The sequence below is a fragment of the Pseudorca crassidens genome, chromosome 7 (assembly GCF_039906515.1).
Source record: "Pseudorca crassidens isolate mPseCra1 chromosome 7, mPseCra1.hap1, whole genome shotgun sequence".
NCBI classification, from domain to species: domain Eukaryota; kingdom Metazoa; phylum Chordata; class Mammalia; order Artiodactyla; family Delphinidae; genus Pseudorca; species Pseudorca crassidens.
Genome location: NC_090302.1, coordinates 33,822,842 through 33,850,133, shown reverse-complemented (window position 1 = coordinate 33,850,133; position 27,292 = coordinate 33,822,842). Strand labels below are relative to the sequence as shown.

Here is a 27,292-nt window from a genome sequence, read left to right as displayed (position 1 = left end):
GAAATCACAAACAACATAAATATATACAATTTTTGTCAATCATACCTCAATAAAGCTAGGGAAAAAAGCTTCAGCTCCCACCTCAAAGCCGTTGGCTCTTTCCTTTCTTTTTTTTTGGCCCACCGCTCGCATGTGGAACTTCCCCTAGCAGGGATTGAACCCACGCTCCCTGCAGTAGAAGCATGGAGTTTTAACCCCTGGACAACTAGGGAAGTCTGCCCTTGGCCCTTAATACTCATGATCTCTGCCCTGTCTATGCTCCACCCTTTGCTTGTTTCCAGACTATGGAACAGCTGGTTTTCTCTGCTTGGAACACTCTTTTCCCCAGATGCCCTTTGCCTTGTTTACTCCTATGTATCCTTCAGGTTTCTGCCTAAGTATCATTTCCTCCAAGAAGCCTTCCTTGCTTCTCCTCCAAGAGCAGCCTGAATGTCCCCTTCCTTCCAACCACGACTAAAAACTCTTTGGAGGGTAGGAACCAAGTCTTTCTTGCCTGTTTCCCAGCTTGGATTCTGGCCCAAACAAGTGGGTATTTCCAAAAGTTCACTTTCTGCCACCTTGCTTTCACAAAAGACATACATTAGTACTTGCTTTCACTAATGGAAAGAAATCTGAAGAGGATTTTCGCTTTTATGAGAAAAGACAAAAAGTGAAAATAGGTTCAGCGTTTGTTTTACAGCAAGCTATTATAGAGGCATTGGTGCACCCCCTAGCACCCCAAGCAGTGGGAGTGGCACCACCAAGCTCCTTCCCCAGGAACTACACTCAGCATCTCAACATTAAGCAGTCTTAGCTTTGAACTGTGCCTGTGAGCATTTGTGCTTTATCTGGACTTATTTTGTGTGTCCGTTAGCAAGTTGTGTTAAGGTAACTGATTCTTCACTTTAGCCATTTTGGCTTGCAAAAGGTTTCATAAGAACCCTCTACTTTCATATATCGAGGGGAACCTGTCATTGGTATTTGTGAAACAAATCAAGGTAAGCTCCATGCATTAAAATGTCTAGGAAGATGTTGTTTATTATTTTGTTCCATTCTTTCCATTGCACTATTCCACATCTATTTATTTTCACTTTTTTTTTTTTACAAAGGTACAAGGAATTTCAGAAACAATATTAAAACAATCAAACTGTTTCAGGCACGGTTTCATATTAAAAGCATAGATTGATTTCTGACTTCCTGCTTCCCTCTATGATACAATCTCAATGACTGTAGAGCTAAGGTGGATACACCCCAAAGCTCATCTCCCAGTGCTGTCTTCATTCTCAGAAAGTTCCTGAGTCAACAGTCAGGGGGTTCCTAGGGTATGGAGTAAGGAGATGAGTACACATTCCGCTTGCCCTGAGCTTGAGGGCCCTGCAAATGCTGGGCGAGTTCCACTTCATCAGTCAAGAACAAAAATGTAATTTTAAAAAATGTCTTAAAAAAATATCTGATAAAAATTACCTATCCCTCTCCCTTGCTGTGAAATAATTTAAATAATTTATTGTAGATGTAAAAAAAAAAAAAAGAAGGAAAAAGAAGTTTGTTCATGGATGCCTTCGTATTGTTTTTAAGCACGAGGTCTGGGTCCCTCAGGGGTGGGGAAAGCTTGAGAAGGAAGGGATGTCTCTGTGTCGAGGAGGCATGTGGGAAGCTCTCCAGACTGGCCCCACCTCCATGCCTTGCAGCCAGTGCCTTTTGGGCTTGATGATTCTTCATTCTCTGAGGTTAGGTCTTCTCTTCTGAACTTGGGGATAATAACACCTAGCTGACCCGTATTAGAGTAGAATGTGTCAGTGATTGAGGGTGGGAGTGCTTTGTAAACTGTGACATGCTGGCCGCAAATGAGGTGGGAAAGGTAACCCCATCCAGTGGAGCTCTGCTCCCCTGACAATGCCTGGGATTTGGCCTTTGGCAAGCTTGGCAGGCCCCAGTGACTGAGTAAACCCGACAAGGAACATGGGCACCTGGTGTGTGTGGGCAAACAAGGGGACGCAGCCATGGCTCGGGGAGGGGGCAGTCGGGAGCACAGAGCCCTCACTGTGCTGCAGTCTGGGTCCCAGAGACACCCAGGACAATGCTTCTTGACTTTTTTTAGGAGTTTCTAGCATGGACTTAGAAGACAGGGTTGAAGTCCCAGATCCTGTCTGCACTCACTGTCCTCATCTTTACTGCAAATAGGTACAGAGGGACTAGCCCAGCGGGTCTCTGTCCTCTCTGTATTGCAGAATTACCTGGGAACTTATAAAAACACACACAAGGTCAGGCCCTACTCTGGAGATTCGGCTCCAGTTGGTCTGAGGTTGGGCCTGGGTATCTGTATTTCCTGAAGGCTCCCAAGGGGATTCTAAGGGGATTCTAAGGGGATTCTAGCCTGGGTTGAAACCTACCAGGCTAGGTGGCCTCCTGCAGTTCCCATCTTAGCTCCAGGATCGCCCTGTGCAATGGACAAACTCATCGTCTGCATAGCCTTGGTAAAGAGGGGCACATTTAACTTCCAACATTCCCCGTCTCTAGCTGGGTTGTTGTACTGACCACTGAGAAGGAGAGAACCTTAAAGGGCTCAGAATACAGATTCACAAAGGAGGGACACAGAAAAACTCTCAGGCTGCAAGGGAAGTCAGGGCCATCTGGTCCCGCTTCCTTGCCTAGTACAGTCATCCTTCTCCAGAAACCCTCATGGCTGGGCAGCCATGGGGCTCTGCCGGCACACTTCCAGGCTGGGTCTCCCTACCTCCTGGGGACCTCTTCTATTACTTTGGGCTGAAATCTGCCTACATCATCCTGGAGGAGGCAGGCTCTGCGACCTCAGGGCTTTGGTGGTGGCAGTCAGTAGCCATGGGCACCACTCTGCTGTCTGCATCCCCACATAAGGGATAGTGTCTGCCCATATTCAGCTGATTCTGGTTGAAGAGAGAGAGGATGGCCTCCCGTCTGTGTTCTACAATTAGGCTGAACCCTGACTTACTTCCCTGAAGTTAAACTTCCTCTGCCTCTTTGTCAACATCTTTGGAGTTCCTGCAGCAAACCCAGATCATCACCCTACAAGTAGTTTTCCTTAGGTCAAGGCCAAGGTTTCTTATCTCAGGTGGCAGATCCTATAGAGGGCAGTGCATTCCAGGGTCCCCCTTGTTCAGATGGAGAAAGTGAGACCAGAGAGGTAATGATTTGCAAGAGGTCACTGAGCAACTCAGGGGCACAGCTGAGGCCAGAACCAACAGATTCCTGCCTTGTGGGCTGAGAACTGCACATCTGCTGCATCATAAGCCGCAGAAAGGCAGACCCAGGAGACCAGGAGCTCAGCCCAGCCCGGCCATGAACTCTCTGGGGACCTTGATTACTTGCCTCTCTCTGGGCCTCAGTTTCTTCACCTGTAAAATAAGGAAGTTGGGCCACGTCACTGGTTTTCAAACTTCTAATATTTTTTTAGTAGCAGAATTATGTATTCCATAGAAGCTAATATATAAAACAGAAAGAAGGGGAGCTGACTGGTAGGAATGGAGGCGGGGGCGGGCACAGCCCTCCTGACTTAGCCTTCCGCCCTTGCTATGGACCACAGTTTGAAAACCACAGGAAGGTTCACCTCCTAGGACCTTCCAGCTCTAACTTTCTACAGTGTTCTTCCCCTTGAGAAGTTACCGTGGACCCTTCAAAACAATTAAACAGAAGGCAAGGTATCATCTAAAAAGAGTCAATTCAGACACTGTTGTTTCAAGAAGGCAAATAGAAAATCGGCACCAGGTCCCACTGGAATCTTTCCGCGACCAAGAGTTTCATCTCTGGTAAAAAATACAGAAATAGTGGCTGTTCTCGGGGGACCTGTGGTTTGGTTCCGGACCTCCCCGTGAGCCGAGTGGTGTCCCTGAGGGCGAGGAGGGCAGAGGACCCTGCTCAGAGCCTCTCTGAGCCCATCCGCAAGTTTTTGATCTCCAGTTCCAATTGTTTGGCCTGGACCTCACGCTGGGTCACCAGCTCCCGGAGCCTTCGGATCTCATCTTGTTGCCGATAGAACATCTGCAGCAGCTGGGAAAGCACAGAGCAGAGGGGAAGGTCACCTGGGTGTCCTGGGGTCAGGACACCAGCAGAAAGCATTAAACATTGCCCCTTTTTGACTCAGAAAGGTGGGTGATTACATTTACGTGGCTGAGGCCTGAGGGGACAGCCATGGCATAGATCTTTTACAAAAACCTAGTTTTCTTCACCCAATTAATGAAAATCAAAAAGTCTTGACGTTTCAGACATTTTTTGCCTCCTTAGATTCCCCCATGGGTAGAGCAAAGGATACTTAGCCCTGAAGTCTTGGAGATTGGAGTTTTCACCACCGCTAAACTATGTGACCTCAGGCAGTTTACTTACCCTCTCTGAACTTCAATTTCCTCCTCTGGAAACTGGGGATCAGAAAACTAACCTCAGCATTATTATAACTGTTGCCACTGTATAGAACGGTACTAGATGTTGGGTGTCCCCCCTAAGGATTTCGTTATTCCACTGGGTGCTAACAACACCCCTCCGAGGGTGGTAGTATTAGTACCCCCACTCCACCACTGTGGAAACTGAAGCTGAGAGATTCAGCCATGCAGCGGAACTACTAAGCCCATGCGCCACAACTACTGAGCCTGCACTCTAGAGCCCGCGAGCCACAACTACTGAGCCCATGCACCACAACTACTGAAGCCCCCGCACCTAGAGCCCGTGCTCCACAAGAGAAGCCACAGCAATGAGAAGCCTGCACACCGCAACTCGCCCCCGCTCGCCACAACTAGAGAAAGCCCGCGCACAGCAACGAAGACCCAACGCAGCCAAAAATAGATAAATAAATAAACAAATTTATTTTAAAAAAGAGAGAGAGATTCAGCCCCCACGTCCAAGGTCCTAGAAGTAGCGCTCAGTAGAGCCAGGATCAGAATCCCTCTGTGAGACCCCAACCCCTGTGTTCTTAGCTGCTACACGCGCCCAGGGCTGTTGAGAAAATACAGTCAGATGATATATTGAAGTGTCTACCTACCCAGGGCGTGGCACACAGTAGGCACTTAACAAATGTTGACTCTGAGCGCACAGAAAATCCTAGAGCATCAGAAGTGGAAAGGACTTTACTACCTACCAAGTCAAACCCTCGGCATTTTACAGATGGTTCCCTACCACCTGTAAGTAAACCCACCATCTTGACACGCAGATGGTGCTCATGACGTGTTTGTGAGTGAATCAGCAAAGTGGGTTAAGGGGCTAGGCCAGGCCACACAGCTGGTTATTTTCCTCGCCCCTCACTTTCTGCTGCCCCCCAGCTGCTCACAGCTGCTCCCCTCCCTTGGCAGGCCTACCCCACCCTCGTTCGCACCTCGTTCTCTGTCTTTGGTGGGGGACATTCGAAGATGTCAAAGCCATTTGTGAACCAAGTTTTCTTCTCCTCCAGTCTGTGTTCTGCCACCCACCGTGGCGCCCTCTCCTCCAGCAGGGAGAGGGGCCTCCTTCCATCTTCTGCAGCCAGCTTTTCTGTCTGGTTGAAGAGGCGAGGCGAGGTGTGGGGCCTGGGCTTGGAGGGGGGTCTCTCTGGGGGCAGAGGCTGGGGGCTCAGCAGCTCGGAGCCAGGCCTAAGGGACATCAGGACTGGCCCTGGGAGGGAAGCAAAGGGCTGGGTGAGGACTGAGTGCCCCTGAGCAGGTGGGCATGGGGGGCACTGACACACGCAGACACACACAAGCCACACGGAGACACAGAGATACACATGACACGTGTGGGCGATATGGCTACACGCAGACAGGCACAAACCCACAGACCAGGGCAAGCAGAGTGCAAATACACACTCGTGTGATTATCTAAGCGAGGCTTGGTTTGTAGGGACTGCCCCAGAATACCGCGGGCCCCTCGCGCCTGCACTGCACTCTGCCATCTACCAGTTCATGAATTCTCCCAACACCCCAAGAAGCAGGGGAGGCAGGCAACATGGCTACAATGAGGAAACCTAGCCCAGAAAGGAGCGAGACTGTCTAAGGGTTACACATAAAAGGGAGGGGGTGGCATGCAGCTCCGGGGGCTGCAGCAGGGGTGGGAGCACACACTGCCTCCCCCTGCGCAGGCCCTTATGTTGACAGGCCAGGGAGGGAGAGTCAGGGCAGGCAGAGTGGGCAGAAGGGCCCGGGCGGGGGCTGCTGCCTAGAGGGTTTCTGGGGTCAAAGAGTAATTGCAGAGGTGGCGGGAGGATGGGCATGGGGCATCCAGCTGAGACTCTCCCGTCACTCTGCACAGCCCAGAATTTAAAGATGTTTTCCCTGGAGCAAAATCCCTTGATTCGGAGGGAGTTTCCTGAGCCACTTGGGACAAGCCCCTCCCTTCCTGGACCCATATGCGACCATCCTAACCACTGGGAACCGACTGTCAAGGACCAGTCCTCTGGGGTTACGGGAGGACACAAATACCAGCCAAACCCCTCTCAGCTACTTGGGGCCACTGGACGCTCCGTTGTCCCCCACATTCAGCCGAGGCCTTTTCTCTGCCTTCCTCACCTTTATTCATCCCACTGAGCCACTCCTGGGCCGTCAGAGACGGCTGGGCACCTGCCGTGGGCGGGTAGATGTCCTCTTGGTAGGATTCCGACTGCAGGAGAAGTCAGGACAGTGAGAGCTGGGATGGTGGGGGAGGGCCCTTAGAGATCCAGGGGTGCAGACTCCCCCCAATCCCTGTGAGTTGAGGAAACTGAAGCCCAGAGAGCAAAGGGATGTGTCCAACGTCACAGAGCAACTCAAGAGCAGAGGTGGGAGGGACAGTGTGCTGACCACGAGAAAGGCTTCCCCTTGAGGAGGGGCCATCAGCCTCCCTGTTGCTCCCCCAGGGGCGTGGGCTCCAGGCTCCAGGTCCCGGGGTCCTTCTTCTCCAGGAGGGGTTCCCTACCTCCCTCGGAGACGGCTCACACCACCCTTACCCGCCGGGGTACAATCATGGATATGGGCTCAATGAGGCTTTTGGTTGTAATCAGCTTGTAGAAGCGGAAGATCTCACAGGAGGACACGTCGAGACCTCTCTTTGGCATAACACCTGTGGGGAGATGACCAAGGAGGGCCAAGAGATTCCTCAGGGTGGGCTGGGGCCCCGGGGACCCAGGGTGAGTGGCAAAGCCAGGCTGAACACCTGGAAGTGAACAGAGACCAGCCTCTTTCCACTATCCTTCCCTTAACAAACAGTCCTACATTGGACCAGGTCCCGAGCTGGGGAAATGAGGTTGAAATCCTCAGACTTTCTCCCCTACCTTCAAGGATTTTAGCTAAACTTTTACAGAAAGTGTGCTCTGCTCAAGGCCCTCCATCACCCTCCCCATAGCTCCCAACCCAGATGCTCTTATTAGAGCAATGCCAGCTTTCCTTTGATTATCAGTGTTAGCATACTATCTTTCTCCATCTTCACTTTTTTTTTTTGGTCGTGCAGCGTGGCCTGCGGGATCTTAGTTTCCCGACCAGGGATTGAACCCATGGCCCCTGCAGTGGAAGCACGGAGTCTTAACCACTGGACCGCCAGGGAAGTACCTCCATCTTTACTTTTAATCTAGCTGTGTCTTTATATATAAGTGGGTTTCCTGTAGAGGGCATATAGTTGCATCCTGTTTTGTTTTGTTTTGTCTTGAATCCCTAAACACACTTAAAAAGTAGGACCTCTCTTAGGTCAGTGTTCCCCAACTCCTTGCTACTGCTGTAACTGCTTAACTTTCAGCTAGAACACCTTCATCCTCTCCCCATGCTGTGCTCTGCTTCCCTTTTGGCTCTTCAAGTCTTGCCTCCTCCAGTAAGCCCTCCCGGACTTCTTCCTGTGTGCTCCCAGAGAACCTCCCACATACCTCAACTAGAGCTCCCATGACTCAGAGCGTTGACCCGCTGTCTCCCTCCCCAGTGAGGGGCCCTCTAGGGCGAGGCCTGACTCATCCCCGTCTCCCCAGGCCCCAAGTGGCCTCAGTGTCCCGCACTCACCGATCCCCTTCTGTGGATTATAGGAGCGGTACTCGGTCAGGTAGTTCAGGTGAGGTTTGTCGGTGCTGACCTCATAGTAGCGGATGTTCCCGTCTCCCTGTGGAGGGGAGGGCACCGCTCAGAGCCGGGCCCCATCAGCCCCCCACCTGGTCCCCACTGCCACACAGCAGAAACCTGGAGAGGACTGTGAGTGAAGAGCTGGCAGAGCCGCCTCTCACAAGGGCAGAGCAGAGGACTGCCACCAAGGCAGCAGGGCACCAAGGCACCTCATTTTAACACTTAGTCCCCACAACCATGACCCAAAGCCCACACAGATGCCTCCAAGGCAGAGGTTCTGGGAGCACAGGCCTGAACCCCACTCCCATCTGAGAGCCACACACCAAGGTCAGAAGTGGGGTTCCTGAGACCCTGGGGCATTTCTGGTTGTCACTGTCATAATGACTGGGGGGGGGGAGGTGGGTGCTGCTCCTGGCATTGGTGGGTAGGGGCCAGGGATGCCAAGTACAAGATAGTCTTACCCAGTGAAGACCTGTTCTGCCTCAAATTTGAAGGTGCCCCTGACAGAAAACACCGACTGGTCCCTCCTTATCTGGACCCAGAACTTGGGAGGGACTAGCTCAGGGTGTCAGGCAAAGCCCTGGTCCCAGGTGTTCTTGTGGAGCCAGGAAGGTGAGAGAGGGGCGAGGCTCACCACAGGGGGAGAGTATCTAGCCACTCCTGCCTGTCCCTGCCCCTGTCCCGTACCCCAACGGCACCAGGCCGCCACCTCCCTCCCGTGTCAGACTGACCTTCCCCACCACGTAGAGCATGTTGGTGTCCGAGTCATAGAACGGAAACAGCACGCCTGAGGAGCCGTCGAGGTCCTCCTCTGCGAGAGGCACAGAGAGGTCATCCTGCAAGGGAAGGGAGACCAGGAGGGCCTATGGGTCACTCATGGAGTGCCCCTTGGTCGTGCTAAGAATTCCTGTCACAGGGCTGTGTGTGTGTGTGTGTGTGTGTGTGTGTGTGAGAGAGAGAGAGAGAGAGAGAGAGAGAGAGAGACCACCTCCTTTTCCCTTGCTAGCATTTTACCTTTAACGAATCATTTCTCATACACATGATGTCATTCCAGCCCCCCTCCTCCTGTTTTATATCTACTATAATGCAAGGAGATTCCGACAGAGAGGAAGCGATCTGTCGAACTCCGGCCAAGTGCTCCTTGAAATCAATACTACTTGGCCTGGTCTTCTTCCCCATCCCCACCCCCACCCACCTTGAACAGGCAGCTCCTCTTGCCCACACACCTCCCTATTTCACTCTAAGGGCTTGCTCCAGCTGTTCCCTCCGCCTAGAAGGCCCTTTCCTTCTCCTGCCCTCCCCCCCACCTCCAAGTCCCGATCCCAAACTCAGCCACCTCCCCTCCCCCACGTCGAGGCTTCTCCTGGGTCCTGACCCCTCCCCTTCCTTGAACAACAAGATGCACAAGGTGTGGCGCTGGTGAGGGGCGCTGGTGGGGCTGCTTGGGAGACTCACCTGGTCCCACAGGGCCATCTGCCGGTTGTTCCATCGGGATGTGCCCGTGGACAGCAGCTTCTTCAGGTTCCCCAGAAATAGCACTTTGTTGGCCCGGTGCCCCTTATAGCTGGCTTCCTGGAGGGACATGTGTGGTCAGGGACACCCTGTCTTTGCTTATGCTGCTGCTCCGCCTGGAATGCCTTCTTTTCTCAGCCCAGCTCTGCCTGGAGAATCCTTCCAGAGGCACCACCTCCAGGAAGCCTTCCTGGGTCTCTCCCATCCACATAAAGTCTCTCCCACTATTTTTGTTGAGAGTTCCTTCTCTGAGCTAGGACAGAGGTAAACTTCGGCCCAGCTCCATGTTTTTGCTAAAAGATTATTATTGAGCATCCACTATATGCAAGGCATAGAGCTGGGTGGCCACTGTCACCTGGGATATCTCATTTAACCCTCCCAGAGGAAGGATTAATGGCCCATTGTTGCAGATGAGAAAATAGATGCTCAGAGATCAGAAAGTGCTTGTCTAAGGTCACACAGTGGATAACAGTGGTGCCCTGAGGTTTCTTGACCCCATGTCATGCCTCCTGACAGAGGTGAGGCACAATGACAAGCTTTGGAGTTAGACCAGGTTCCAGTCCCAGCTTTCAATGTGAGCAAGTCCCTTAGCCTCTCTTCAGCCTCAGTTTTCTCATCTGAAAAATGGGTATGACATATTCTACACCCCCCCAACAGATGGGGATAAACACGCATGAAGGCTTGGCCAGAACATTAACATCATTACTGCCCTGTTCTCAGACCTCCCCCACCCTGCCATGCCCACTCCACTCCTTGCTCCTCTGACCCCAAGCCAGACCCCAGCCCAGCACTGACCTGGAGGACGGCCCCTGCTCGGGGGTCGAGAACCCGAATCTTGCGGTCTTTACAGGTAGTGGCCAGCAGGCTGCCGTTGGTGTTGAAGGACATGGAGAGGATCACGTCTTGGTGACAGTTAATTGTCTTCACGGGGCTCATGATTACAGCCTCCTTTGTATCCAGGTTCCAGACCATCACCTGCATGGCAGAGAGCCGGCTCTGAGCACAGTGCATCCCCCCGAGCCCCGCCCTGGCCTCCACAGTCACGCACCAGCCAGGCTGCAGTGAAACACGGTATCCCCGGGAGGGAAGCCACAGATGGCAGTTTGGCCAAGAGGCCTCGGGTGGGAGGATGGGTCTGCTGGCTGAAGCTGCCACGTGGCAGGAGGGGGAAGTGGGGAGTCAGGCTATCTGGCAGTGAAAAGAAAACGCCATCTGCTTGGAGCAATGAAACATCCATGCTGGGAGGACCCCAGGGGACCAGATAGTCCAGGGGGTTTCAAACAGTCATTAGCAACAGTTTCTACCACACAGATAACAAGGGCTGCCATGTTTAGCTACACAGGCTGTGCACTGCACAGCTCCAGGGCAACCCATTCCCGTAGTCTATAATGCGAATAGCGCCCCCTGGAGTTGTGTACAGATAAACTGTACAACCATAAGCAGTAGCACACCCTACATAAATAGATAATAGAGCACTTCTGATCAGAACGGGGTAAAGGACCTCTCAACCACTCCCATCCCACATCAACCCCATTTGTGTGCAGACTGAGAAACTGAGGCCCAGAGAAGACAAGGGACTTTCCCAGGTCATACTGCAAGTCAGGGACGGAGTGGGAATAGAATCTAGGTCTCCTCTACTGTGAATTTTCCCAATCCACAGGGCCCACAGCTTGCTAGCTTTGAAATCAATGGAGCAGGGGGAGGCATCTCTGGGCAGGGTCCAGCCCATCCCCTCCAGAAAGACTAATGGATTGAATAGTGTCTCCACCACCCCCCCGCCCCCACCAAACTCATATCTACCTGGGACCTCAGAATGGGACCTTATTTGGAAACAGGGTCTTTGCGGGTGTAATGCGTTACAGTGAGGTCATGCTGGATTTGGGTGGGCCCTACATGCAATGGCTGGTGTCATTGCACGAAGAGGAGGGGATGTATAGATACACAAGAGAAGAGGGCAGGAGACAGAGGTGGCCTGGAGTGATGCAGCTACAAACCAAGGAACGCTTGGAGCCACGAGAACCCAGAAGAGGCGCAGAGGGACTTTTCCCTAGAGACTTCGGAGAAAGCATGGCTCTCTCCTAACACCTTGATGTTGGATTTCTGGCCTCCGGAACTATGTGAGAATACATTTCTGTTGTCTTAACCCACCAAGTTTGGTCACATGTCAGGGTAGCCCTAGGAAACTAATACACAGACCCACCTTGTAGTCATAGCCGGAGCTGAAGAGGATACTGGCGGCTGTGGGGTGCCACTCCACCAGGCCCACTCTGCGGGCGTGGCCCACCAGCTCCTTCTTGCAGACCGTGAGGTTCTTTGCCAGCAGCTGCTTGGGGATGTCCCAGATTTTAATCTGTCAGGGAAGACACGGTCCAAGGGAAGGGTTAGCTGGGGTCACCCTGGCCGTCCACGACCCTGAGCCGCAGAACTGGCAGTGCTCAGCAGACAGTCCGGGGGAGCTCTCTCTGTGTCTACCTCTCACTCAATGGAGAGGCAGCTGGGGCCCCTCAGAGAGACAGGCGCTTTGCCAAGGTCCTCCAGCCCAAGCAGGGGCTGGAGATGAGCCTAGGCTTCTGGTAATCTTTGCCATTCTTAGCGATCTGAGGCAGTGGGTGAGTGGATGGGCCACAGGCCTGATTCCCAGGCTGAATGTCAGAGCACACCTGCCTCTCAGCCTAGAATGCCCCTCAAAGTACAGTGCTCTACCCCCTCCTGGTCCCCAAGGCTCAGGGTAGAGCTTCAAATGCCAGGAGAAAGGGTCTATGCTATCTCCTCAGGGAGCCAGGGAGCCAGGGAGCCAGCGCAGCCTCTGGAGCAGGACAGGGCAGGGATAACCCCCAACCACTTCCGTTACAGGGGCCCCCTTGGATGGCCCGGAAGAGGAAGACTAAAGGCCAGAAGGCAGGGTTGGATGGGGTCACAGGCCTGTATTCCACAGTGAGGGCCTGGGAGGAGGGGCTGGGGCTTCCTTCTAGAGCAGTGTTGTTGAGGATGGAAGGGGCTTACATGGTAGAAAGTCATTTCCCCATCACAGAGGCATACAAACGGAGGAACAGAGGATGCTACAAAGGGTGACAGAGCCCAGGCCGGTGTTGACTTAACGTCCCTTATTGTCCTGCAGGGCTCTCAGGCCCCTATGTGGTTGTACGTCCTCTTTCTCTTAGGATCTATGGGCTTTCAGGTAGACTTCTCTTTTAATTCAGCATTTATTTCCTGGTCATCCTGGATTTAAAACGGAAAGCCAACCTCACAATAGTGCCAGGCTCCAGATAGATGGAGTCTGGTCAGGGCTGTTACCAAACAGAACTGGACCTGGCTGGAGGACAGACTCTGGGCAGGCCTGTTTGGTAGAAACAGACACCGTCCCTCAGAGCTAGAGGGTCATCCCTGCCACTCCCAATAGTTGTGTCCACTCTTCCTGCCCCCAGGGCAACGGGGAAGGGACGGGTGATGAGGCTAGCTAGGAATTTAATAAAGACCTTGAAGGAAGCCTTCAAAGCAGGCCTGAAAGGGCAGGTATTCCAGGAGTGAACACAGAGTCAGATACTCGATATCCTGTCAGAAGCCCTACACTCATTGGAGACAAGGTCAGTTCTCACAGGGCCCAGCTGTCCCTTTGGTGAAGCCACATCGGCAGACACTGTCCATTATGTTCCTCAGCAACCCTCATATGGAAAATGATACAAGTCCTCTTAGAACTTTCTACCTGCTTCTCTCTATGAACGGGTCTGTTTCCTTTGATCAGACAGTGAGGCTATTTCCTTTTTTTGCCTTGGCTGCCAGGCAGCTCCAAGCTAAGCCTGGAATTCAACAGCTGCAACCCTCCATAGTTAAATTCCTCCATCTGTGGCTGCTGCTCTTTAGGGAAGTGGAACAGCTCAGTGGAAAAAGATTGGGCTCTGGAATCAGGCCTTAGTCGGAACCCTGGCTCTGCCTCCACAAACTGTGTGACCTTGGGCAAATTGCCACATTTCTCAGATCCTCAGCTTCTGCATCAGAAAAACATCCTACCTTGTGGGGTTGCTGGGAAGACTGAGTGAAGTGATACGTGTAATGAGAGTCAGGAACACAATGGGCTCACAATAAAGGGTAACTATGACTTTCATCCTTATTTCAATCATGTGATCATATCTGTGTCTTTTGTTTTAAGCCATACCCGCTGAGTTTTAGAAGTAGGCAGAGAATATATTATAAATAACACCAAACGTTGTGGAGTCAGGGACTGTGATCCTGGTACAGAACAGGGGCTCAAAAAGTTGGTGGGACTGAAGCTTTTGGGATGGTTTTGGTGTTCACATTCATTTAAGGCTCCCACTCTTATCCTTTTAAATCTTCCCTCCCCACTGTCTATGAGATTATGTGGCACAATATTTTCAGGCCACAGTAAAAATGCCCTTCACAGCATTTTACAGTTCCCCCAAAAGATGGGCTTTCGCACTGGGAAATGAATCTCACTGGATTTTCATTAGACGGTTGGGAGCTATTATGCTCATTTTATAGATGGGGGAACTGAGACCCATAGAGAGGAGGGGTGGTACCCCGAGTCCCACGGAGCCCAGAGCTTCTCCTCCTCAATCTAACTTACCCCCTCCGCACACAGTGACCTCACCTCGTGAAGGATGAAGGAATCAGGAACGTCAGAGCTGAGTCTAGACACCATGCCATCTCCCTCTGCCCCAGTCCCACTCCTCTCGGGAAAGGGAAACGCCTCACGCACTGACACTCACCGTGGCATCTTCAGAACAGGAGGCGATCTCAAAATCATTGAAAGGGTTCCATTTGACGTCTAAGACGTTCCCTCTGTGCCCGCAGACCTTTGGGTAGTGGGGGTCCAACTTTCCCGTCTGTAAAACAGTACCCAGGAAGGTTGGGGAGGGAGGGGGCTAATTCCACTTTAGCACCTGGAGGGTCCCTCGGGCAGCAATCACCGAGTAGACAAGAAAACGTACGGGGCAGAACTGGGAGTGAATCTAGGACTTACCACTAACCCCTGTGTGATCCTGGGGGAGTCACGGCGCTTCTCTGAGCCTCAGTATCCTCCTCAGTAAAATAGAGGCGATGATAGGTATTTCAGAGCGTTCATGTGAGGATCATAAGAGACGAGGTGTGGGAAGGGTCTAGCACAGTGCCTAGCACAGGGTAGGTGTTCAGTAAAAGGACGTTTCCCTTCATATACTGCTGGTGGGAATGCAAAAATGGTGCAGCCACTGTGGAAAACAGTCTGGCAGCTCCTCAAAAGGTTACACAGAGTTAGTACATGACCCCGTAATTCTACTCCTAGGTATAGCCTCAAGAGAAGTAAAAACATAGGTCTACAAAAAGACTTGTACACCAATGTTCACAGCAGCATTATTCATAATAGCCAAAAGGTGGAAACAATCCACATGTCCATCAATGGATAAATGGATATCTGAAATGCAGTATATTCGCACAATGAAATATTATTCAGTCAAAGAAGGGAATGAAGTACTGACACATGCTTTGACGTGGGTGAACCTTGAAAACATCATGCTAAGTGGAAGAAGCCAGACATAAAAGGCCACATACCGCATGATTCCACTAGATGATGTACCGGATGTAGTTTCACTGCTTGAGCAAATGAACACACCCCCTGGTACCTGGAATTCAGAACCCTGAATAATGATATGAAAAATCCAGAATAGGGGGAATTCCCTGGCAGTCCAGTGGTTAGGACTCAGCGCTTTCACTGCCGAGAGCCTGGGTTCGATCCCTGGCTAGGCAACTAGGATCCCACAGGCCATGCAGTGGGGGGACAGGGGTGGGCGGTGGGATCCAGAATAGGTAAATCCATAAAGACTGAAAGCAGAGCAGTGGTTGCCTAGGGCTGGGGGGAGGGGGCAATGGGGAGTGACTGCTAATGGGTGTGGGGTTTCTGGGGGTGATAAAATCATTTTCAAATTAGGGGTGATGGTTACACAACCACGTGAACATCTAAAACTCATGGAATTGTACACTTAAGTGGTGAATTTTGTGGTATGTGAGTTATACTTCAATTAAAAAGAAAGAGCATTTTCTTCCCTTCCCCTCTTTCCTTCTGAGAATTCCTGTCCAGGTGATAGGAGGACACACAGTTTTCACAGCTCAGGCTACACAGCCCTGAAGCTGAGATTTCCTGGGCCATGGGACAACTACACCAGTTCAGCCACAGAAACCAGCAGCTGGCAGGGACCAACACACACATCTTACACACCACACTGCACTGCCCTGGCAGGACAGGGACCAGGACCAGGCCCTCTGCCTGCCAACGCAGGCACCGCCACATCCACTAGCCAGCCTCAGGTTCTGCAGCCCACCCACCGGAAGGCTCCACTTTTATATCTAAGTGAGGGAGAAAGTGGAGAAGAAAACTGGCCAACACCCACCCATTCACCACATCTTTACGAGGAACCTAGGGGATGGGCCCTATGTGAGGTGCTGGGTGAACATAAGACGTAGTACTTGACTTCACAGAACTAACTGTCTCATGATATTTAAAAATTAATTTTGAAGAACAGAGTGAGCTCAGGGAATACCCACGGTCTCTCCTTCCCTCACCTCCCAAACTCTGCACTCTTGTGGGACGTCCTGAGACCGTGCCCAAGGGAGATGAAGCAAAGACCAGTGATGGTCCCTGGCCTTGCTTACTAGGGCAGCAAAGCAGGGAGCTGCTGTGAGAACAGACACAGGACACCCCTGTTCACCCCTGGTAAACTAGAGGACAGTCAACCGAGACTCTGGTTCACGGCGGTTTTATGCATGCATCTTAGTAGCTCTGCAAACAGGCTGTGGTCCCGGGCTCCCCTTCAGAAGTACTCTGCCCAATTCCGATCTTGCCCCTCGGGAAAGGGTCTCAGAAACCTCACCCTAGACTGGATCCCTTCCTGGAGGGGGAACGCTATAAAGCACATTATTTGACAAACTGGAATGTGAATGGTAGATTAAAGTATTGTTGCAACGTTAAACTGAGTGAATTTGACAATGTCCTGCGGTTACCTAAGAGAATATTCCTATTTTTAGGAAACACACAAGTATTTAGGGATAAAGAGCAAAGATGTATGTAACTTACCCTCAAAGGGTTCAGAAAAAAGAATACTTTCACATACACATTCAGAGAGAGAGAGAGAGAAAATAAAGGAAAGGCTTTGGACTTGTGTCATTTGATAATGATGTGTGAGGAGGTGAGCAAAAGTTCCATTTCTTTTGGATGGGTCTGGCTCCTCCATGGATAGAGAAAATGAGCCCCTGGGCAGGGAAGAGAGCCTCTGTACATTGTCTGCCTCAGACCTGGAGGTGCCTGAGAGCCCTGCCTGGCTCTGATGGGCGCTCCTCCCAGGCCTCTAAGAGCAGAGGCCCCAGCCCCACACAGCTTCTCTTCCTTCTCAGCAAGCAAGGGATGGCTGCTCCTCCCCAGAGGCTGGCAGGCTCTGTGTCTTAAAGGGTTTGTGTGGAGGACTGACATTAACAGACATTAGCCAGTCTGATGGGCTATTGACCGGGCTGCTAAAAGCCCTGTCAGGGCAGGGACATTTATAATTAGGAGGCCACTGCTGCCTTTCAGCCCATTAGGCCAGCAGTCAGCCAGGGACAGGCCTCTGATTTACGGGGGTGCAGGCTCTAACTCAGAGGAGATACACCCGCCCTCCTTGTAGACCCCAGGCAGCTGCTCAGCCTGGAGAGACGCCACCTCTGAGTCTCTGAGGGGCCGCCCTGGGGCAGACGGAGTGAATGGGACTGTAGGACCCATAAGGCAGAGCCAGGTGGGTGGAGGACCTCAGTTGCCAGGATGGGAGAGGCTGTAGGGCTATTGTTGTGACCGCTAGGGCTCACAGGGAGCCGGCTATCCCCAGAACAGCATCAGAGTCATGGCCTCGGGAGACCCTCCCCACAGCCCAGGTGGACATGGGAGGCAGAAGTAGGCTGCACAGTGTAGAAGAGGTTAGGCAGGCAGGCTGATCTGGCTTCCTGGGTTTGAATCCCTGCTACAGCACTTAGTGCTGTGTGATCTGGGGCAAGTGACCTCAGCTCTCTGTGCCTCAGTTTCTTCCTCTACAAAATGGCAACAGTAGTAGAATCTCATAGGGTGGGTATGAGGATTAAATGAGTTCATACACATAAAGTGCTTAAGACTCTGCCTCGGGAATCCCTGGTGGTCCAGTGGTTAGGATTCAGCGCTTTCACTGCTGGGGCCTGGGTTCGATCCCTGGTCGGGGAACTAAGATCCACGCAGCACGGCCAAATGAAAAAAAGAAAAAAAGAAAAAAAAAGAAAAAGACTCTGCCTGGTACATGGTAAGCTGTCAGGAAATTCACCAGTTTAAGTTCATCAGAACTCACACATTTATTAATTGTGATAATAATTAATCACAATTACCCAGTTTTATTGTTGCTCAGTATGTTTCAGAGGGGCCCAGGGGTGTACTTAGTGTGAGGCCAAGCTTCCATGGGAGGCTCCTATCACTTCCTACACAACTGATGGGCAATGGCTCCAGGGGGGCCCTCAGTGGATAAATTGATGTCTTGATGGTCCCACTGACGGACTCAAGAACATTATCACATCTATAAGGAACAGGTTTGCAAGTATTTTCTTCAGGAATCATAATTTAGGGAGTCATTTATGTGCCAGGCCCTGTGTTAGGGGCTCTGCTAATATTATTTGATTTACCTCCAACCACCCCAGGAAGTAGTGCAAAAATCCCCATTGATAATGCAGAAGCTGGGGGTCGGAAGGGTTGACAATCAGAGTCACTCCATCCACGGCAGAACCATGAGAACTGGGAAAGCTTCCTCTCATTCTTGGTCTGCCTCTTGCTATCCTCACACCATAGTTATCATCAGCATCATGGAGGCCTTTCACTGAGGACCTACTATGTGCCAGGTCCTATGCCGTGTGCAAGTGGTGGCAAAAGGTGAATTACTCATGGTCCATGCCCTGCAGGAGCCTCCAATCTGTGGAGGTGACAGGATGTAGTGTACTCAGGGCTCACAGAGAGAAACAGAGGCAGAAGAAAGGCCCTGGGGGGATTAATCGAAGAAGGCTTCCTGGAGGAGGAGGCCTTTCAATTGGGCCTTAAAGAAAGGGAGACTTTGACCAGGCTATGGTGAAGGGGAGGCATTTCAAGCCAGAAAGGCTGGGCCTTAGGTAGGTTTTAAGCAGAGAGGATGCTAAAGCAGACAGCAGGGAAGGTACATTGATGGGTAGGACAGTAGAGGAGGTCAGAGAAGAGGGGAGAGGCTGTGGGCATGGAGACAGTCACCCTGCACAGAGAGAGATGCCCATGGAGAGATGGACAAGTGGACAGATGAGTCATGTCCTAACTAGAGGGGGTGAGACTTAGCCAGAGGGCTCCCCAGAAGAGACAGCTGAGCAGGGGAAAGATGACAGGAGTGTTCCCTAATCCTGCGAACACACGTGCTGCTGAAATGCAAATCATGTTCCCAGGAAGCTTTAGGGCAGAGCGTCATTCATCAGCCCTCCCCTCACATACACAGATGAGCATGGGGAATGTTCACCATAGAACCCCACACCCAGGGCTGAAAGTGGTGAACTGCAGAGGCTATCTGGTAACCCTGCTTGGTTACCTCCAGAGATGGGAAGCTCACTTCCTCCCTAGCTGGTTTATTCCACTTTTAGACCTTGCTGAACTGTGAGAAAGCGCTTCTTACTCGGAGCCTGGTGTAGCGTCCCTGTGGCCCTCCCTGCTCCCCTCACTCTCCATTTCTGGTTCTAGCTCTGTCTTTCGGGACCCCATAGATACCCCCACTCCCATCCCACTCCCCCGGCCCCAAGGCCAGCTCCTTGATATTTGAAGGCAGAGGACCCATTCCTTGAACATGTTCTTTTCCAGGCTTAATAGACTCCTAGAACTGGAAGAGACTTTCCCCCCAAATGAAAAAGTAAAATCGACTAGCCTATATCCTGCATTTCTAGAAGGGGAACCTGAGTGTGGAGGGGACAGGTGTATGCTGTGGAAGGCTCTAAGGTTCAAAACGTCAGCTGGGATGGGGATGAAGGATTTTGATGAGCAAGTCAGGACTTTGTGTGCAGGCAATGGGGGGTCCTGGGAGGTGTTTAGGCAAGGGAGTGACATGGTCTGACATAGGCTTTAAGAAGGGTCCAGCTGGCCTCTAAGAGCACAGCAGTGAAGTGCTCCCCTAACCCCTGCTCCCAGGCACCTGTTCGCCATGTGTCAGGCCCATGGCCGACTCTGGCCTGGTCCACTCCCAGTGATGCTGCAGGGCACACCCCCAGGGCTCTGCCTGCTCTTGCTGGCATTCCTCCCGACCTCCACACCTCACAGCAAAGTCCACCTCCCACTCTGATGCAGTGGGTCTGCTGTAGGCCGGGCGCCAGGGTCCAGAGCCCAACCTGGCATGTCCCCAGGCTCAGGGCGGGCCTGTCCCCAGACCTTCCCACCGTGCCTTTGTTCCCAGAGCACAGCCCTTGGTTGCCTAGGCTGCAAGAGCCACCCTGCAAGGGGCTCACCCTGGGCCTCAGCGTGCAAGAGGAAAGGACTGCGGAGTCACTCCCCTCGGGACACCTGACAGCACCTGGGACAGCCTGGCCCTTCTGAGAATAACTTCTGGGACATGGTGGTGAGGCCAGGCACCTTCCAATCCTCTTTCCAATAAAGAACTAGCTAGCTTGTCTCTTCCTTCCTTCCTTTACTAACACTCTCTGTGCCCGGATGGGACTTAATCCCTGGTAACTGACAAGGAGCCAATGTAAACCAGAGGTAAACCTCAGGAGTGCAGGTCAGCTGAATGAGAGTGGGGCCCAAGACCATGCCCAGGTCTGGGTCCTCACCCTTCCTGCTCAGGGTCCTTCAGGCAGTCAGCTCCCTGAGCCTCAGCATTCTCATCTGTACGATGGAGCAATACTTCCTAGAAAATGAGCTAATAAAGGCAGAGCATAAGCCCTGTCCCCGCTGACTACATGAAAAAGGGCCCGCAGGCCTATCTGCCCAGGTAAGCACTGCATGATGGGACCAGCATGTGTGTCCTTTCCCTCTCTCAGCCTCTGCCCCCTGTTCCGTCACACTGGATGTGGTTACTTAAGAAAATGCCAACCAAATGCAATGCGTGGACCTTTCTTGATCCTAATTCAAACAAACCAGGTGCAAAGAGGCACTTATGAGGCGGTCAAAGGCATTTTTACGTAACAGGCAATCGGTTGGCACAGGAGATATTGTTGATGCTGTGATCCTAGCATTGTGGATATGTCAGAAAATGTTACTATTTTTTAGAATTGCAAACTGAACTTTGTGGGGGTAAAATGACAAACTGTCCAGGATTTGCTTTAAAAAAAAACTTCAGAGGGGACTTCCCTGACGGTCCAGTGATTAAGACTTCGCCTTTCAATGCAGGGGGTGCAGGTCTGATCCCTGGTCGGGGAGCTGAGATCCCACATGCCTCACGGCCAAAAAAACCAAAACATAAAACAGAAGCACTATTGTAACAAACTCAATAAGGACTTTAAAAATGGTCCACATCAAAAAAAAAAATCTTAAAAAACAAACAAACAAACCTTCAGGGGAAAAAGGGGGATGGATGAAGCAAGAGTGGCAAAGTCTTCAAGATTCTAGAATCTGAGTATGAAGAGTTCATTATATGTTTTTAACCTACCTTGGGTTTGAAAGTTTTTCCTAATGATAAAAGAGAACTAGAATAAAAAAAAAAAAAAAAAAGAACTAGAATAGAGCCTAGCTGCTGAAAATGTAGTTTGTAAACCAGCAGCACTGGCATCACCTGGGAATAGAGATGCCAGATTTAGCAAATAAAAATAGAGGATACCTAGTAAAATTTGAATTTCAGATAAACAGCAAAGAACTTTTTAGAAGTATGTTCCATGTAATATTTTGCTTATGCTATAAAAATATTTGTGAAAATATCCTGGCAGTTTCTTATAAAACTGAACATATAACTACTTTATGATCCAGGGAGATTGCACTCCTAGGCATTTATCCCAGAAAAATGAACTTACTTATGTTCACACAGAAACCTGTACACACAAATGAAACTTCAGTTCCACAAGAGACCATTCCTGTATATTGAAGTATGTTTTCTAATTAATATTTTTATATTGCTATGTTTATTCTACTTCTTGAATTGATTCCTTTTAGGTATAAATTCTCTTCCTTCTCCCCTCTGATGTTTTGTTAGTGATATTCATGATACAATAAATTCAAATAATATTTAAAAAAGAAATAAAAAGAAACCTGTACACAAATGTTTATAGCAGCTTCATTCCTAACAGCTCCAAACTGGAAACAGTCCAGATGGCCTTCAACAGAGAATGGTTCGACAAACTGTGTGCAACCACACCACAGAATACTACTCAGCAATAAAAAAGAATGAGCAGTTGATACACACAACAACCTCGATGAATCTCCAGAGAATTGTACTGAGTAAAAGAAGTCAAGTGCAAAAGGCTACATACTGTATGGTTCTATTTGTATGACATTCTTAAAATGGCAAAAGTATAGAAATGGAGAACAGATTTGTTCAATTGATGAAAATTTATAAGCGCCAACTGTGTGTGCCCAAAAGGTGATATATGGGTAAGCAAAGTACTAGTTCTTCCCCCCTTACCCCCCATTGCAAGTACATTAGGAGGTGCTACCAGAAAAACCAAATGACTCTAATTCAAAGTACTCAGGGCATGATATCCTAAGAAAGGAATGTGCTGTAGAATATGTCATAAAAAGGAGAATGCTGTGGACATTTGGGGGAGGGATAAAAAGTGGCTATTCATGAACATGGTACATATCTCCATTTACTTAGGGCATCTTCAATATTAGTCTTTCAATGATCCTATGTAATTTTCTTCTAGTAAGTCTTTTTTTAAAAAATTAATTTATTTTATTTATTTATTTTTGGCTGCATTGGGTCTATGTTGCTGCACGCAGGCTTTCTCTAGTTAGGGCGAGTGGGGGCTACTCTTCGTTGCAGTGCGTGGGCTTCTCACTGTGGTGGCTTCTCTTGGTGCAGAGCACAGGCTCTAGGCACGCGGGCTTCAGTAGTTGTGGCACGTGGGCTCAGCAGTTGTGGCTCACGGGCTCTAGAGCACAGGCTCAGTAGTTGTGGCACATGGGCTTAGTTGCTCCACAGCATGTGGGATCTTCCTGGACCAGGGCTCGAACTTGTGTCCCCTGCATTGGCAGGCGGATTCTTAACCACTGTACCACCAGGGAAGCCCTTTCCTAGTAAGTCTTGCTCATTTATTCCTAGGTATTCACACTTCTCTTATTCTACTGAAAATATTTACATTTTCTAAGCACTCTTGGTATGTAAAAATGCAATTCATTTTTGTATTCTCATTTTTTATCCAGCCACCTTCCAAACACTCATTTTCCTTTTTTTTTTTGCATACAGTTTATTTTGACAATCAAGATATGGCACAGTTCCCTCACCCCCCAAAATACTTCCTGCTGCCCCTCTGTAGCCAACCCTTCCTCAACTCCAGCCACTGGCAACTAGTGGTCTGTTTTCCATCCCCATAGTTTTGCCTTTTCCAGAATGTCACATAAATAGATGCACACATATTTGCCCTTTTAAGTCTAGCTTCTTTTACTTAGCATGATGCATCTGAGATTCATCCTTGTTGTTGTGTCACTAGTTGTTCATTTTTTTTGGAATTTTTAAATTTAATTTTTTTTATACATCAGGTTCTTATTAGTTATCTATTTTATACATATTAGTGTATATATGTCAATCCTAATCTCCCAATTCATCCCACCACCACCTCGCCTGCCACTTTCCCCCCTTGGTGTCCATACGTTTGTTCTCTACATCTGTGTCTCTATTTCTGCCCTGCAAACTGGTTCATCTGTACCATTTTTCTAGGTTCCACATATATGCATTAATATATGATATTTTTCTCTTTCTGACTTACTTCACTCTGTATGACAGTCTCTAGATCCATCCACGTCTCAACAAATGACTCAATTTCGTTCCTTTTTTTTTTTTTTTTTTTTTTTTGCGGTACACGGGCCTCTCACTGTTGTGGCCTCTCCCGTTGCGGAGCACAGGCTCCGGACGTGCAGGCTCAGTGGCCATGGCTCACGGGGCCAGCCGCTCCGTGGCATGTGGGATCTTCCCGGACCGGGGCATGAACCCGCATCCCCTGCATCGGCAGGCGGACTCTCAACCACTGCGCCACCAGGGAAGCCCAATTTCATTCCTTTTTATGGCTGAGTAATATTCCATTGTACATATGTACCACAACTTCTTTATCCGTTTGTCTGTTGATGGGCATTTAGGTTGCTTCCAGGACCTGGCTATTGTAAATAGTGCTGCAATGAACATTGGGGTGCATGTGTCTTTTTGAATTATGGTTTTCTCTGGGTATATGCTCAGTAGTGGGATTGCTGGGTCATATGGTAATTCTACTTTTAGTTTTTTAAGGAACCTCCATACTGTTCTCCATAGTGGCTGTATCAATTTACATTCCCACCAACAGTGCAAGAGGGTTCCCTTTTCTCCACACCCTCTCCAGCATTTGTTGTTTGTAGATTTTCTGATGAGGCCCATTCTAACTGGTGTGAGGTGATACCTCATTGTAGTTTTGATTTGCATTTCTCTAATAATTAGTGATGTTGAGCAGCTTTTCATGTGCTTCTTGACCATCTGTTTGTCTTCTTTGGAGAAATGTCTATTTAGGTCTTCTGCCCATTTTTGGATTGGGTTGTTTGTTTTTTTAATATTGAGCTGCATGAGCTGTTTATATATTTTGGAGATTAATCCTTTGTCCGTTGATTCATTTGCAAATATTTTCTCCCATTCTGAGGGTTGTCTTTTTGTCTTGTTTGTAGTTTCCTTTGCAAAAGGTTTTAAGTTTCATTAGGTCCCGTTTGTTTATTTTTGGTTTTATTTCCATTACTCTAGAAGGTGGATCAAAAAAGATCTTGCTGTGATTTATGTCAAAGAGTGTTCTTCCTATGTTTTCCTCTAAGAGTTTTTTTGTGGTACGCGGGCCTCTCACCGCTGTGGCCTCTCCCATTGCGGAGTACACGCTCCAGACGCGCAGGCCCAGTGGCCATGGCTCACGGGGCCCAGCCGCTCCGCGGCACGTGGGATCCTCCCGGATCGGGGCACGAACCCGCGTCCCCGGCATCGGTAGGCGGACTCCCAACCCCTGCACCACCAGGGAAGCCCCTCTAAGAGTTTTATAGTGTCTGGTCTCACATTTAGGTCTCTAATCCATTTTTTTTTTCTTTTTGCAGTATGCGGGCCTCTCACTGTTGCGGCCTCTCCCGTTGCGGAGCACAGGCTCCAGACACGCAGGCTCAGCGGCCATGGCTCATGGGCCCAGCCTCTCCATGGCATGTGGGATCTTCCCGGACCAGGGCACGAACCCGTGTCCCCTGCAACGGCAGGCAGACTCTCAACCTCTGCGCCACCAGGGAAGCCCTCTAATCCATTTTGAGTTTATTTTTGTGTATGGTGTTAGGGAGTGTTCTAATTTCATTCTTTTACATGTAACTGTCCAGTTTTCCCAGCACCACGTATTGAAGAGACTGTCTTTTCTCCATTGTATATCCTTGCCTCCTTTGTCATAGATTAGTTGACCATAGGTGCGAGGGTCTATCTCTGGGCTTTCTATCCTATTCCATTGATCTATATTTCTGTTTTTGTGCCAGTACCATATTGTCTTGATTACTGTAGCTTTGTAGTATAGTCTGAAGTCAGGGAGTCTGATTCCTCCAGCTCCATTTTTTTCCCTCAAGACTGCTTTGGCTATTTGGGGTCTTTTGTGTCTCCATACAAATTTTAAGATTTTTTGTTCTAGCTCTGTAAAAAAAATGCCACTGGTAATTTGATAGGGATTGCATTGAATCTGTAGATTGCTTTAGGTAGTATAGTCATTTTCACAATATTGATTCTTCCAATCCAAGAACATGGTATATCTCTCTATCTGTTGGTATCATCTTTAATTTCTTTCATCAGTGTCTTATAGTTTTCTGAGTACAGGTCTTTTACCTCCTTAGGTAGGTTTATTCCTAGGTATTTTATTCTTTTTGTTGCAGTGGTGAATGGGATTGTTTCCTTTATTTCTCTTTCTGATCTTTCGTTGTTAGCGTATAGGAATGCAAGAGATTTCTGTGCATTAACTTTGTATCCTGCAACTTTATACCAAATTCATTGATTAGCTCTAATAGTTTTCTGGTGGCATCTTTAGGATTCTCTATGTATAGTATCATGTTATCTGCAGACAGTGAATTTTACTTCTACTTTTCCAATTTGTATTCATTTCATTTCTTTTTCTTCTCTGATGGCCGTGGCTAGGACTTCCAAAACTATGTTGAATAATAGTGGCGAGAGTGGACATCCTTGTCTTGTTCCTCATCTTAGAGGAAACGCTTTCAGTTTTTCACCATTGAGAATGATGTTTGCTGTGGGTTTGTCATATATGGCCTTTATTATGTTGAGGTAGGTTGCTTCTATGACCACTTTCTGGAGAGTTTTTATCATAAATGGGTGTTGAATTTTGTCAAAAGCTTTTTCTGCATCTATTGAGATGATCATATGGTTTTTATTCTTCAATTTGTTAATATGGTGTATCACACTGACTGATTTGCATATATTGAAGAATCCTTGCATTTCTGGGGTAAATCCCACTTGATCATGATGTATGATCCTTTTAATGTATTGATGGATTCTGTTTGCTAGTATTTTGTTGAGGATTTTTGCATCTATATTCATCAGTGATATTGGTCTGTAATTTTCTTTTTTTGTAGTATCTTTGTCTGGTTTTGGTATCAGGGTGATGGTGGCCTCATAGAATGAGTCTGGGAGTGCCAAACACTCATTTTTCTAATTATTTGACTCTACTTTCTTTTGGTTTTCTATGTAGACAATCACATCAGTAAACAATGTGGTTTTACCTCTTCCTTTTCAATCCTTATACCTTTAAGTTATTTTTCTAATCTTACTGTGCAGGCCAGCACCTTCTTGCCAAGTTTTGTTTTTTTTGGCCACGCCCTGGGATCTTAGCTCCCTGATCAGGGATTGGACCCAGGCCACGGCAATGAAGTGCAGAGTCCTAACCACTGGACCACGAGGGAATTCCCTAAAGGGATGTTTCTCACATTCCTTCTTTATGATGATGTCTGCACCATATTAATAAAGATAACAAATATCACCAATATCACCAATAATGGGACAAACTGATATCATGTGTTACATGATTTAATAATGAACTGAGGATATATCACTTGTTTAATGCTCTTGCCAAAAATGTATAACGTGAATCTAATCACAAGGAAACAATGGGACAAATCCAATTTTAGAAATGTCCTACAGTACGGACACCAAGGGGGGAAAGCAGGGGGTGGGGTGGGCTGTGGCGGTGGTGGTGGTGGTGGTGGGATGAACTGGGAGATTGGGATTGACATATATATACCAATATGTATAAAACAGATAACTAATGAGAACCTGCTGTATAAAAATAAATAAATAAAAAAATTTTTAAATCGAAAAACAAAAGACAAAGAACAAAACAATCACAAAAGAAATGTCCTACAAAACAGTGGGCCTTCACTGCTTTAAAATGTCAATATAATGAAATAAAGTAGACTAAGAGATATGACAACTCAACATAATTCATGATCCTGAGTTAGATTCTATATACACATATATGGAGAGAAAGATATAAAAAAAGATAAAAAGTAAATTTGGCAGAATGTTAACTATTGGTGAATCTAAGTCAAGGATAATCATTTATTCAAGTATTTTTGCAACTTTTCTGTAGGGTTGAGATTCTTTCAAAACAGAAAGTTCAAACAATTCTGTTTCCTA

General features: G+C 48.9%; 1 protein-coding gene across 3 annotated transcripts in view; it reads right to left on the bottom strand.

Annotated features, from left to right (window-relative positions):
- Window positions 1-1,002: 1,002 nt before the first annotated feature.
- The window catches only part of CORO2A (coronin 2A), a 59,496-nt gene continuing 33,206 nt past the window's right edge, over window positions 1,003-27,292 (bottom strand). Inside the window, exons 3-12 of one of the 3 annotated variants that reach the window (XM_067743848.1) lie at window positions 14,225-14,341; window positions 11,701-11,850; window positions 10,296-10,475; window positions 9,444-9,560; window positions 8,720-8,824; window positions 7,932-8,028; window positions 6,896-7,008; window positions 6,480-6,570; window positions 5,315-5,589; window positions 1,003-4,002 (exon numbers count right to left, since the gene is read on the bottom strand). In XM_067743848.1, the coding sequence (XP_067599949.1) occupies window positions 3,871-4,002; window positions 5,315-5,589; window positions 6,480-6,570; window positions 6,896-7,008; window positions 7,932-8,028; window positions 8,720-8,824; window positions 9,444-9,560; window positions 10,296-10,475; window positions 11,701-11,850; window positions 14,225-14,341 (1,377 nt within the window). In that variant the 3' untranslated portion in view covers window positions 1,003-3,870. The other 2 variants (XM_067743849.1, XM_067743850.1) reach the window with 2 other exon arrangements.